Raw genomic sequence first — 14,573 nt, 5'->3', positions numbered from 1 at the left:
GTATAACCAATGTGATCCTGCAATCTGTACATGTGGAAAAATAAGAATTCATACCCCATTTGAATCAAATGTATGATATATGGTATGTCAAGATCAATGAAATGTTTTGAGCATCCAATAAAATTCTGATGTTTAAAAAAAAAAAGAAAGAACCAGCTGCTACCTGTAAAGGGGTGAGAAATTACAAGATAATGTGAAATTTTGCAACTAAAACCCCTTAAAACTCAGAATTCTCCATCATCTATTTAAAAATTGTAAACTTCCTTCCAGGAGCCTCTGAATCACGGATGGTACTGGTTGTAAAATTTAGCGGGTGTTGGGATATGGCTCAAGTGGTAGGGCACTCGCCTGGTATGCGTGCGGCCCAGGTTCAATCCTCAGGACTACAGACAAACAAAGATGTTGTGTCTGCCGAAAACTAAAAAAAAAAAAAAAAAAAAAAAAAAATTAAAATTCTCCTCTCTCTCTCTCTTAAAAAAATAAAAATTAGCGGGTGTCCTAGCAGCTTTCTCTGTAGCCCAAGGCACATAGTACCTTTGTCTTGAAGTACTTAACTAAAATTCTTAAGCTGCATATTTTTTCTTTTTACCTCTATTTTTTTTTTACATCCAACAGTGCTTTCCAGAATTTTTCAATGATCTGTTTTGGAATTTTTTTTTGTCTCTAGATAGACTAGATTTTATTTATTTTTTTATCACTGTTGAAAACATACCTATGTTTCTTCTCCTAATTTCAAATCCCTTTAGCTAGTTTTTCAGTGGTTACACCAGTGTTTAAAATGTATGATTTATTAATGACATTTATGTTCAAAACTAATTTGTGTGTTTTACCACTAAAGATGGTAATGAAAATGAAACACTCTGACACAAGGCAGAGAGATGTAAATGCAATGCTATCCAACTCCACTCCACCCAAATTCCCAGAATTTTTGTTTATCAGCATCAGTTTCAGAATCACTGGCTTTAAAAGTCCAAGAGAACTTAGCAGTCATCTAGACCTCATGTTTGCATAAAAATTTCAAAATCTGCATTAGTTAGCTAAGTAATCAAGAGGAGAATGTAAACCACATCTGTGGACCAAATTCTGAGCCATTTCTGCTAAAACACACCTGAATTTCATCATATGAATAAGTTCTTATAAAATATGGAAAGCAAATTGATAAGTAGGAAAGTTTATTTAATAAAGAATATCATACATTATTATTTTAATTTGTTTTAAATTTGCTTTTATTTAGCTAAAATATTGACATAATTTTTTTAAATTAATTTTTATTGTAGGTTGTTCAAAACATTACATAGTTCTTGATATATCATATTTCACACTTTGATTCAAGTGGGATATGAACTCCCATTTTTACCCCGTATGCAGATTGCAGAATCACATCAGTTGCACAACCATTGATTTACATATTGCCATTCTGGTGTCTGTTGTATTCTGCTGCCTTTCCTATCCTCTACTATCCCCCTCCCCCCTCCCCTCCCCTCTTCTCTCTCTACCCCCTCTACTGTAATTCATTTCTCCCCCTTATATTTTCCCCCTTTCCCCTCACTTCCTCTTGTATGTAATTTTGTATACCCCTGAGGGTCTCCTTCCATTTACATGCAATTTCCCTTCTCTCTCCCTTTCCCTCCCACCTCTCATCCCTGTTTAATGTTCATCTTCTTCTCATGCTCTTCGTCCCTACTCTGTTCTTAGTTACTCTCCTTATATCAAAGAAGACATTTGGCATTTGTTTTTAAGGAATTGGCTAGCTTCACTTAGCATAATCTGCTCTAATGCCATCCATTTCCCTCCAAATTCTATGATTTTGTCATTTTTTAATGCAGAGTAATACTCCATTGTTTATAAATGCCACATTTTTTTTATTCATTCATCTATTGAAGGGAATCTAGGTTGGTTCCACAGTCTTGCTATTGTGAATTGTGCTGCTATGAACATGGATGTAGCAGTGTCCCTATAGTGTGCTCTTTTTAGGTCTTTAGGGAATAGAACGAGTAGGGGAATAGCTGGATCAAATGGTGGTTCCATTCCGAGCATTCCAAGATATCTCCATACTGCTTTCCAAATTGGCCGCACCAATTTGCAGTCCCACCAGCAATGTACAAGAGTACCCTTTTCCCCACATCCTCGCCAGCACTTGTTGTTGTTTGACTTCCTAATGGCTGCCAATCTTACTGGAGTGAGATGGTGTCTTAGGGTGGTTTTGATTTGCATTTCTCTGACTGCTAGAGATGGTGAGCATTTTTTCATGTACTTGTTGATTGATTGTATGTCCTCCTCTGAGAAATGTCTGTTCAGGTCCTTGGCCCATTTGTTGATTGGGTCATTTGTTATCTTATTGTCTAATTTTTTTAGTTCTTTGTATATTCTGGATATTAGGGCTCTGTCTGAAGTGTGAGGAGTGAAGATTTGTTCCCAGGATGTAGGCTCCCTATTTACCTCTCTTATTGTTTCTTTTGCTGAGAAAAAACTTTTTAGTTTGAGTAAGTCCCATTTGTTGATTCTAGTTATTAACACTTGTGCTATGGGTGTCCTAATGAGGAATTTGGAGCCCGACCCCACAGTGTGTAGATCATAGCCAACTTTTTTTCTATCAGACGCCATGTCTCTGATTTGATATCAAGTTCCTTGATCCACTTTGAGTTAATTTTTGTGCATGGCAAGAGAAAGGGATTTAACTTCCAGATAGTCCTAATCTCTTTGTTTGACACTTTCTAGAATTTGGACAGTTTCAATTCTAAAGTCATATGTTGTACTCATCTAGAGATCAATGAGATACTTTTGTTTAATGATTCAGTGGAAAATGTCTTCAGAAGATTTTCCAAGCACTAAAAGTTTCTACAAAAAGTTGATTTGCATTTTATGTTCTTTAAAAATTAATCAATGACCACTTGCCCTAGAATATACCCAGTGTTTTAGTAATATGTGCTATTCCTAAAATTCTAATGTTTCAAATGTTTTGGTAATGTGATAGGTTTTAAATTGGGTTGAACTTTGAACTCACAACCATGCAAAGAAGATCAGCAGCTTTATTCCTTCTTTAAATGCAAAGGTGAGGAGGGATTTTATTGCCATATTTTCTAGACAGGAAAATAAATAGGAAAAAACTCCAGGAATAAAGTGTTCTGAACTCTTAATGAAGAAGCATCTTACTGCTGGCATGACTTTTCTTTAGATGGTCATAAAAGAGCAGTATGAGATTCCAAGATTTTCATCTGTCCTTCTGAATGTTCGTAATTCATTGATATAGCCTTTGAAATATTTCATCACTTATTTTCCAAAAAAAAATCTTCAAGTATCAGACTACTTGAAAGTATATAAAGAGTCACAAGTAATGCTCTGAATGAAAGTTTCTAGCTATTCTTCTTCATTTCGGGGCTATTCATACTCTTCAACTTGCAGATCGTTTTGTTTTTAGAAATGCAATATCACCTAAATATTTATTTTTCCATCTATTAAAGAATTGGTTGACAGTGTTTTACATTTATTTTCTACTTATTATTTTTAAATTGCATTCTAAAGGTTATTTCCAAGCAACTTTAAACTCTATTTTTATTATTTTTAAAAAATAGATCCAAAGTGAAACTCTGATTTGAAAGTCATAGACCACTCATCATTAAAGTTGACACATACATAAATCACAAAGATAACACATAATCATCTCTACCAGAACTCCTTGCTGCTGGCTCAAAGGTCTTAAGTCAATGTTGATATCTGTGTTTTGGAAACTGTCAAGCACTGTAAGTGGTTTTTGCCTCTTGCTGCACCCATCCTAGGTGTAGTCTTGGCAGTAAGTTCCCTTTGTGTGAATCACAAATCGATGTTTTAATACTGTTTTGTTTAGTGTGCAGAGGGGGAGTAGAAAGGCAGATGGTGGTAGTGAAGTTAAAAGAAATGGAATTTGTTTTTAAATTTACCCTTAGAAGTGCCAGCAATGTCAATCCACAGCAAGAAAAAACAATATCTTAAATGTCTTTCCCAAATCCTGAAAGTTATAATATGACACCAACACCTGTATAGGTAAGGGTTTTCTTATTTCTCCTGCCTGGGCATTCTTCCTTTGCATTCTGGTATGGTTTGAACATCCTCATCTTTCAGGTCTTAGGTAAAATGTCACTTCTTCAGCTTACTCTAGAGGAGAACAATAAATAAATAAAATAGAAAACCTACTTTTGTGGTTAAATTTCTCTCACATGACTCCAATTTATTTTATTTATAGCTTTCATGATAATCTAAAATTATCATGTTTACAAAATAGACTTATCTACTGTCAGAAATGAGGTCAGGTGCTTTTCTTTGTTTTTGCCATTGTACTCAACAAATTTTACAGTTATAATTTTGCATTTCATTTACATTTTACCATGGGAAAAGGTAATATGTCTGTGTATAACCTTCCTTGTAAATTGAAATTTTGGTATGTGTATGTCAAGGTCATTCTCTCTGGGTTGAAAAGAAAAAATTCAAGCTTGAAACCTGTGAAGTTGAAATATGGTTTCTGTGCTTTCATGGCTTTCCAGGAACTGTGGGTTTCCAGACCTAGCTATCTGCATCTTTGATCTCACTCCGAAAAGTATTTTCTTAATAGGAAATATAAAACTGGACGTCAGCCTTACCTTTGGTTCAGGTCCTACTCTTGACATTTCTGGATGAAGTTGACATTCATTGACTTACCTATTTTCTTCCAGATTTCTTCAATCACTATAGGTTCTTTGAGTCTTACTTTGCTCCATGAATTAATAACCTTCTGCCTAGTTTCACTTTTTCATTATCATAATCCTCTAAGTTTTCTGATTTCAGTAACTCAAAAGGGATTCCCACAGTACTAACTGTATGCTTTACTGTAGTGAGGATGCCAATCAATCCAGCTCCTTTGTTAAGTACTGGGTTCACATTTGGGCAGATATGTAACCAGAAAACATCCTTTGCTTAGAAATAAAGTAAGTGAATTGAACATATATATCATAAGCTAAGATAAGGAATATCAGCTGAAATTGTGACAAATTAATATCATGGTCATATTATGAACTTTATGCAATGCTACTAGGAATCCAAGCACTCACAAGCAAAATTGAACACATCTGTTTTTAGCTTGTGATGAGGAATGTGGGAATACTGGAAGTAAAGGAAACAAGTCAAATGAGATTCTAGCCACCTTCTAAAATATAGACCTCTCCTCCAGCTGGCATGCAGGCAGCATCGGAGCCGAGTCAAGCTGGTCAGGATGATCACAGACGTGCAGCTTGCCATCTTCGCCAACAAGGTGGGCATGTCTGTCTTCTCACTTGTGGTTCTCTATCACAACGTGACCGTCAACAACCCCCGGAAGCAGGAATGAAAGTGGTGCTTTCTCCACCTCAGGGTTCCAGGACACAGTCTCAGGCAAGATAGAGGGTGTGAGTGGCCTTCACACTTCACTTCATCCCTTCTACCCATCACAACATACAATGCAACTACACCTGGATTCTTCCAAACAACTTTTATTTCTTCAAAGTCTTCCTTAAGCATAAGGAACAAGAAGCTGCTACTGAATAGGGCCCAGTATAGGAGCTGCTTTTCTACTGCCTCTCCTACACCCAATACAAAATGTATATATTATACAAATATATATATATATGTATATATATATATATATATATAATACAAAGTATATATTATTATATATATATATATATATATATATATATATATATATATATATATATATATATATGTAAAACAGGTGAAAGAGGATTCCTTATTTTACAGAAAAGGAAAGACCAGGCATTTTTTGGCTGCATTGGAAATTTGAGGAAAAGTTACAAAATAATTAATTTTCAAATTTATAAAACCTTCATAAATGCTAATCTGACTTTATATATTTTAGAGTTGGGGTGAAATTTAGAAGAAAACAGAATATGTGGGATTCATGGAATTCTAATGGTAAAATGCTTTTATGACTTTGTTCCTATTACTTGAAGAAGATCACAAGTGTTAAAATATTATGGCAGCTATTGATAAGGAGAAATGACATTAGCATATCACATATTTTCTAATTTTAGCTATTTTTAGATCAATCACTGTCATTGTCTAACATAGGAGGCACTAATGTCATAACTTGTCTGAGGTCAATTCCATCATGGATTGAAAGATCTCTGTTGTCTTTCTTCTGCTTCTCTGGATCACTTTGATCAGAAAACCAAATAAAACTCCCTTTTACTTTGATCTTGGCCACATGCTTATTTCTAGAATTCTGAAGACATCCATTCGAAATAGAATAATTATACAAATGTATAATCTGTGGTCTTTGATTCACTTTTCCTATGTTGTATTGTGATGTAGTTGCTGTCTTCTCATTTCTTTAACTTGCAAAGGAAAAGCACAGCTATTAATTGAGAAAATTACTACTAAACTATCCTTCCACATGGGCTTTTGTAGCTTAATAACTTACAAATGATGAAGTGGCATGTCCCATCAAGGCAGTTAAGTATGGTTCTTGGTCATTTGTTTGGTCCACCAGAAGCACCAGGCTGGGTTGCACATTTATCTTTCACCATAACTTTCATTGCTCTTTATGGAGATTGGTAAAGCAAAGGTCTTGCTTCACTACTAGAAAGTGACTGTCACAAAGTTCTCAGCACTTATACGATACAAAAATGAATGGAATGGTGATTTCATAATAAAAGCTCTTGATAAATGGACAAATTAACACACAGCAGTGGAAGTATAGAAATAATTAGATGAATCTTCATGCATTGAGGACATCAAAGTCAAAGTAAGAATGAGAAGGCCTGTAAGCAGAAGAAAAATAGCTTCAGAGGAAACACCACCAAAGTAGTCAGGGAGGTAACATATAGGACACAGGTCTTGACAGATGGATAGGCTATGGGTAAGTGTTGTACAAGAAAGGATCCTCACCACAGTGATACTATGAAAAACAATGAGGAAAAGCAAGTCAGCAGGTGAGATGCCCATCAGCAGCCCCAAGAAGTACAATGCAAGGGACCCTAAAATGGAGGAGGAAAGGGAAATTAACACTGGAAAAGCAGATTAGCAAAAGAAGAGAAAATTGTTGCAAATCCAAAAAACTATAGAAGAAAACATCACAAGGAGATGTTTCAACCCAGAGAAAATGAAATGTGTAAACACACAAAGACAAATGCCTTAAATTTACAAGAACCCAAAGGAATACGAATTAAAGTAGCAAGTTTTCTTTGTTATTGTTTTTTTTTTTGTTTGTTTGTTTGGTTTTTGTTGGTACCAGGGATTGAACTCAGGGGCATTCTACCACTGAGCCACATCCCCAGCCCCATTTTGTATTTTATTTAGGGACAGGGTCTCAATGAATTGTTTAGTGCCTTGCTAAATTGCTGAGGCTGGCTTTAAACTCGTGATCTTCTTTCTCAGCCTCCCCAGGTCCTGGGCTTATAGGTGTGCACCACTATACCTAGCCTAAAGTAGAAAGTTTTTAAAGCATATTTAGGTTTTTGGTTTTTAAAAAAATTCTAAACATATCCTTCATGCCGTAAGAGATTGGCATGTTATTTTTTTTGTCATTTTCAAAGAGTATTGATTTATTTAAAAAAGAAAAAAAGCAGAATTCAAGTAAAATCTTAGAGATGCATTTGGGGGAGCAAGAAGGAAGGGACAGATAAGAGGGTGAGTGGTAATAAAGGAAACATAATTAATGGTGATTAAGCAAACACAAAAGTAAATGGGCATCAGTCTCATATTTGGGTTTCACAAATAAAAGTGTTATCAGAATATTTACAAAGCAAGGAGAAACACATTTTATATATGTTTTTTGTCAATAATGGAATTACCATTTGACAAAAGATGATTTGACTTAGTAAGTCTTCAGTTAGGTTGCCAAGCATATTAGTCATCACAAATAGCAAATCTTTCCCTAACTCAAAGAAAAACTTTACAGTAACTGCCATTTTTTTTCACCATAAAAACCAAGATTTCTTGCTTCTTGCCACTTGCTATAAATCAGCTACTTTTGTAAGTAGTGATATACTCCCTTTGGAAGAGAGACATTGTAAATCGTGATGTTCCATTGCTGACAGCAGAGTTTTTCATACAGCTTAGTTATTATGCACACAAAAAACAATATCGGGTCATGAGAGAGGTTTGTAGCTGAAAGCCCTATTCATTTCTATGATGTTTCCTTGTTACACTGTATCATATTTATGCTAATTAAAATTTTTTCCATTTGAAGAAAAAACTCAAGGAATGTGCTTTCTGAACAAAAAAAATACATAAGAATAATTGCTACCACAGTTTATCAATTTATTTCTCTGTTGAAAAACAAATCATTGTTGTGCTCACCAAGCACTTAAAGCAAAACAAGGCTTGAGTTGTCTCAGAAGTAACAATCTAGAATGTTGGATAACTCTGAGTAATAAAAAGAAAAGAATACAAATTTGCTTTTAAAAGGAGAGAATAGATATAAAGCAAGAAAAAGCAAGAAAGTAACAATTCTTCTAAGTTCCTTCATCACAAGCAGCTTCCTATTGAACAGTCAAAGCAAAGTCCTAGTGACTAAAAGGTTCTAAGACTCCACATGGAGCAATCGATAAGGATGGTGACACAAGGCAGTTGCTAACAGAGGCTTTCAGATGTTATGGTTTTTGTTGTTTTCAATGCATTGTTAAAACTATATTTTAGGTGTAGAGCTCATGAGGCACAAAGTTATTTTCAAAAAGTGGCATTTCAGAGCTCTTATTAAGTAGATGAACTTAGTGATGATGTAATATGAAAATAATCTCATAAAATTAAGCCTAATATGAAGAGTCAAACTCCAATAGACTTTTTCATTTGACATTTGAAATTTTAAAAAAACAGAGACAAACGAAGTAAGAAAAACATGCTTTTAAAATCAAAATATGTGACAAAATTCACAGACTAGGAACAGGTTATCGTTTGTGAACCCAATTGTCATCAGAGTGGGGAATGACCTCCACTCAATGCTTTAATGTGTACAGCAGTCACCTGAGGATGTTGTCAGGGTGCAGATTTTTTAAATGCAGATATTTGAAAAGTCCTGACAATCTGAATTTCTAACAAACTTCTAGGCCATCCCAATTCTGCTTTTCTGTGAACCCAATGGTATGAAGAATTTCTTTGTCTAGTGTAAACATTAACCATGGTATGGAATTCATTACTTCAAGAGGAAGCAATTTCATTTGGAGAAAGTCCTAACTGGTGTTTTCCTTGTATTAACTAAAAATTTGCTTCTCAATAGCTTCCATCCATTAATCTTATTTGTAAGCCTCCAGAATTACAATTATGAAATCAATTTTCTCTTTTACATGAAAAATAAAATTTGAAAAAGTATATTCCATTTGAACTTTTTCTTTTAAATTATATATATATATATATATATATATATACACACACACACACACACACACACACACACACACACAAATATGTACACATACACACATGCCAAAACAATAAAAGTTTGTGTTCTCTCTGCTGTTCTGATTTTTCTAGTCTGGATTTGCAATATGTGGAATCTGTCTGAAATTGCGACTCCAAGACATGAACACAAGTCTCCATTCCACTTTGGACTGGTGGTATCATGCTTCAATTCATAATCCTATGTTTTCATAAGGCATATCAAATGTCTAAATTGATCAAAATGGACACTTTGCAGGGTTAACAGTTCCTCAGCCTCCACTTCAATAGAAATAATAGGTAATTTCTACCCCTACCCTTTCTTATATACCATGGTTAACACTTATTCCATACTGGCTGATTCCTGCATCACAACCTCATCCTCTCCTTTCCCTGCTACCATACTCACATTGAAGCCTTCATATTTCTTTCAGCCGTTGAACTCCTGTGGCCTCCATATCCACCCATCCACCCACGTGTTGGCATATCCACAGCCTCGTTGCATCATCCTTGGAAACTGATTTTCTTCAGGTCCTTAGATACTAACTGCTGCTTCAACCTGAGCATCAAATGTTCCTTCATTAGTCAAAAGGACCTCATCTGCACCTTTGTTGGGACCTCGTGCCCTCCATTACCCCCATGCTGCAGCAGCCACCATGCCTCTCTGATTTCACTCTGCATTCAACCCAATTTGCAATTTCTTATTAAAACAGTTTGGGAAGGCTTAGCCAGTGTATCTATAATGCCTCCTGAAGGTTTCACACTTCTTTTCCCAAATTCAAGCCCTGGAAACTTCTTGCTGTTTTCTTCACTCCTTTCTGGGTAAAAGTGCATGCCCGGAGGAAAATGTCTTTTAACTTACTAATTTCATTAGAAATGCCAGTGATTCCAACTTCACTGTTGATTCTGTATCTCATTCCCTATAGCAACAGATCCAAAACATCAACATCCTAAAGTTCCCAACCTCCCCAGGAGCATAAATTTTAACAGATGAACAAATGATCTCACCAACAATTCTCAATTATGACCACAACTAGGCATATGATTTCTTAATCTGCCTCCTCCCTTAAGGTTCTTTATATTTTCTTCATTCACTTTATTCTTTTTTACAAAAAGAGTATCCCTTTTATAAATGGCAAAATCCTCAGATTACCACACAATGTCTTGCTGCCTATAATAATGTTCTATCAGTTGTACAGTTGACCTTGTATTTTCAGTCTCTCTACTAGATTTATATTCTTGACCCACAAACATTCTTGAATTTCTGAACTCTTTAACTAGATTTCTCTTAAGAACAGTTCTTTTATGCTTTCACCCATATACTTGGTGAAACTAGCTTCTTAATACCCACAACAGGCAGTAATACTGACTTTCAGTAAGTGCCTGCAAGCCCCACTCTGGAGCATCAGTTATAGTTGCACATGCCCTTGCTTTTGGTGTCCATTTAGATTCTAACCACCCTGAGAATTTCCATTCTGAAACATGCCTCTGGAATAATCTTTTATCCTTGCTAGATGAATTGAATTGCCTCTTAATGACATTTTATACACTATATGCAACATTCTGAATGTGAAAAATATCCAGAAATAAAAAAAACTGAATATGACTCCAATTCTACCAAAAGAGAAAAAGGTGATAGTTGAAAAGGAAGAAAAGAAAGAAGACAGAGAGGAAGAGAAAATAGGAAGGAAGGGAGTGAGACTGGACACTCAAAAGAGGGAAGGAAGGAAGGAAGATGGGAAGTTAGAAGACAGGCAGAGGAGGACTAAGAATTTGATTTTTCTGAGTGCAGAGATGGAGAGACTGAGGCAGGAGAACTACAAGCTCAAGGAAAAGTTAGCAAGACTCAAAATAAAAAAATTAAAAGGTGGAGCACCACCTCCACTCAGTGGGAGCATCCCTGGGTTCAATCCCCAGTATCACCAAAAATAAAAAGGTCCAGATGGTGACATTCTTCTTTTTCTTCTTTAAATTATTCATTCAGAAACCTAAAGCCAGATCCCATACTGGTGAAAATACATCTAGAAATGAGAAGTTGCAGAATATGAAACAACTTCAGATAAAACATTAAAAAAGAGGCCAGAAGTTGATTTATTTAGCTTCCCCTACATAATTTCAAATCCTGCTATAGTGAGTCATAGAAGATCCAGGATAAAGAAGGTATGACATCTTTTCTCCCATGAAACAACATGAGCGTTGAATAAGTTTTTTTAGTTGCCAGAGGGTAATAATGATATTGCTTTTACTTTTCATTTTGAAACATCCACATTATTAAGGACAACTCTTACTTACTTTTCTAATGCTATTAACAGAAAATCAATACATCATTGTTTTGTTACTATTCTGCTTAGACCACTTTCTACTCCTCTATTGGAGTCTCACAAATCACACACCTAATGTTGCCTTGTATAAATGGAGGTGGTATATTTCTGCTTCTTCCCACTTCCTCTTAGAATATATAGTGTTGGTACAGGATTCTAGATATATTCTGAAAATGTTGTACTTTAACCATCCCAGAGAGTTCATGCATTTGTTCATATGTGTGTGTGTGTGTTTGCATATGTGTGCATGTGTATATGATTAAATATATAGTAATAAGAAATATAGTAATGAGTGTACTTGAGTTTTTTTAGTGCTCATCAAATTGAAAAATAGAGCTTTCTTGTACCCTGCAGAATGCTTGCCCTCTTGCTGAACAGATTTACCTAGATTTGAGCTAGGAAAAGTCTGATAGACTAATTCACAAGATCCAAATTCATGATTGGCCTTAACCTAAGCTTATTACACTTAACTACACTCCATCAATTATAAATGAGTCTCTGAATCCAGTCCTCTCTCAAAGGGCATGGACACCTACCTGTCTCCCAGGAGTAAGGAGCATGTTGAACCCTCTCAGAAGGCACCTACCTACTCCATAAATCATGTAGTTACTCACAGTCTCTGTGTCAACAGATTCCACAGATTCCTTGAATGCCTCTTCTTTATAAGTTGACTCTTTCAGGAGAAGATCAATTCAACTCAACAGCATCTCTTCTGAAGAAGGGGAACAGAGAAACTGATCTGATGGAGCAAAGGCACCCTGAATCCCATTGTGGTGTCCTTCAAAATCTACATGGACTACTACAGAGTTTATCAAGGGAACTTGACAGGTGAGTTAGTAGTTTCTGTATCATGTGGCAATTTAAACCCCTTAAAAGGCAAAGAGATGTCTGGGGAGGAAAATGCAATGCTTTCACTACATATATTTGAAAGATCAAGTTGATTGACATTTGCTCTATAGAGAATATGAGAGTAAGACACACAATCTGATGAAGGTTGGTGGTGTGGTCCTCTTCAGTTTCTTTCTTCCTAAAGTCATTCTCCATTAACCCTTTTTGTCAAGATAATTGATTTTCTCTGATTCTGGTACAACATATGGTATTACACTTAACTACACTCCATTAACTACAATTAGGATAGGATTATAATTCTAATTACAAATAGGAGAATTTCATGAAAATAAGATTGTAGTCCGTGATGGTTTGTGTTTAGGCTTCAGGATCTTGTCACTGGTTTCTCAATATACTCAGCTGAATTTGTGTGGCAGTGGCTCAGAGACTGATCTGACCTCTGGCTCCTTTTCCTATGACCTGTGTGTCATGCATGTTTCTTGCCACAAGGCCACCCAACCATACTTCCTTTCACTTTATCTGCCAGCCTTCATGATGATTTGCTGATCTCTTTATGTGTGGCTGTATCTACTGAAAGTGAAGTTCCTTGAAAACTTTTATTTATTTGGCTCCGTATGTCTAGTACACAGATTATATATATATATATATCTCCATTACTTGTAGAATTCAAATATCCAAATGTAGTAAATATTGCTTGCCTAGGTGATAAATATGTCTTTAAAGATTTTTTCCAAAATTAAATACTTGGTGTTAGAGTTTTGATATGAGGTGTCTCTCAAAAGCTCAAATGTCAAACAGTGCAAGAAAGTTGGGTGAAATGACTGGGTTATGAGCATTTTAAACCAGTCAGTGCATTAATCCACTGGAATGAATTGACTTGGGTGGTAATTGTGGCAGGTAGGGTGTGGGTAGAGGATACATATCTTTGGAGTATATTGCCGCAGTCCGGCTGCAGCAAAATAACCAGGGGGTGACGAACAACTTGTGTAGATTGATGCAGCAGGAGTGGAAACCGTTTATTGTAGGATCTGAACGATATTTATACATTCTACACAGCTTATCTAATTAGCATAAAATAGATACAGCAGTCAACCAATAAGGAATCTCCACACTTAATGGCTTGCTTTTGTTACTTTACAAACCACTCCCTCTGGCATTTTGCCAGGCACCATGCAGACTTGTTTACAGACAAACATTTCTCTGGCAAAATACCAGGTGCCATCCTGACTTGTTTACGTACCTTAACATTTCCCCCTTTTGTTTAATTTAAATAAGGACCATAGTGTTTTTTACAGAAACACCATAAATAACCTGCTAGAAACAGAAAAGGAGGATACAAAATGTTACAATACCAAGCTAATTGATGGCTCCATGCAAGAAGCCCTTGGAAAAGTTATACCAGCAATGACACCATTAGCAAAGATATTGAGTTACAATTTGTTGTAGATTACAGTTTGTTGTCTCAGTCCAGGTAAAACAGTGTATCAATAGATTAACTCACAGTCCAGGTAAATCACAGTCCAGGTAAGTTCTGTAGGCAGCTAGCTTAAATCACAGTTCTGCAGGCAGCTAGCTTGATCTGAAGTTTGACCATTCCTCAGCTGAAGTCTTGTCTGGTTCTCAGCAACACTGTAAATTCTTCCACCTTTGTTTTCACCGGCACTGGGACGAAGGCAGGAACTCCGGATGGCTAAAAAAATCCTGTAGCATTTCACTAAGAAAACAACCTTCTGAACAATTTAGTACATTATCTCAAGGTTTTTTACATTTGAAATAAGCCTTAATAGTACTCATTACTCATCAGCCTCCAGGTGTGGGAGACCCATTGTAGTTTAGTTATTGGCATTGAAAATGACCAAACATCAGGGACGATGTGGTAGCGTCTTCTGCCAGCTGTAGCATCCCAGGCAGCCCCAGATGGCCCTGGAGAGAGTCCCAGATTCAAACTGCTTCCAGGCACAGGGAGCAAAAGCCTGCGAGACTGTGCCTCTAGGTCAGGTCTAGATTTGGGCTCACAGTGGC

At 36.0% G+C, this 14,573-nt stretch overlaps 1 protein-coding gene and 1 long non-coding RNA gene across 2 annotated transcripts in view; both read left to right on the top strand.

The window, feature by feature from the left end:
• LOC143388988 (uncharacterized) overlaps positions 1-12,428 on the top strand; it is a 45,987-nt gene extending 33,559 nt beyond the window's left edge. Inside the window, exon 3 of the long non-coding RNA XR_013090092.2 lies at positions 12,334-12,428. This is a non-coding gene — a long non-coding RNA (uncharacterized LOC143388988). The remainder of the gene's footprint in view (positions 1-12,333) is intronic.
• LOC143389025 (dolichyl-diphosphooligosaccharide--protein glycosyltransferase subunit 4-like) lies at positions 5,222-5,335 on the top strand. The gene has a single exon (XM_076842377.1). The coding sequence runs from the start codon at positions 5,222-5,224 to the stop codon at positions 5,333-5,335; it is 114 nt and encodes a 37-aa protein (XP_076698492.1).
• Positions 12,429-14,573: the final 2,145 nt, after the last annotated feature.

This window comes from Callospermophilus lateralis, unplaced genomic scaffold (genome assembly GCF_048772815.1).
Source record: "Callospermophilus lateralis isolate mCalLat2 unplaced genomic scaffold, mCalLat2.hap1 Scaffold_43, whole genome shotgun sequence".
NCBI classification, from domain to species: Eukaryota; Metazoa; Chordata; class Mammalia; order Rodentia; family Sciuridae; genus Callospermophilus; species Callospermophilus lateralis.
This window is presented reverse-complemented; position numbering and strand designations above follow the sequence as displayed.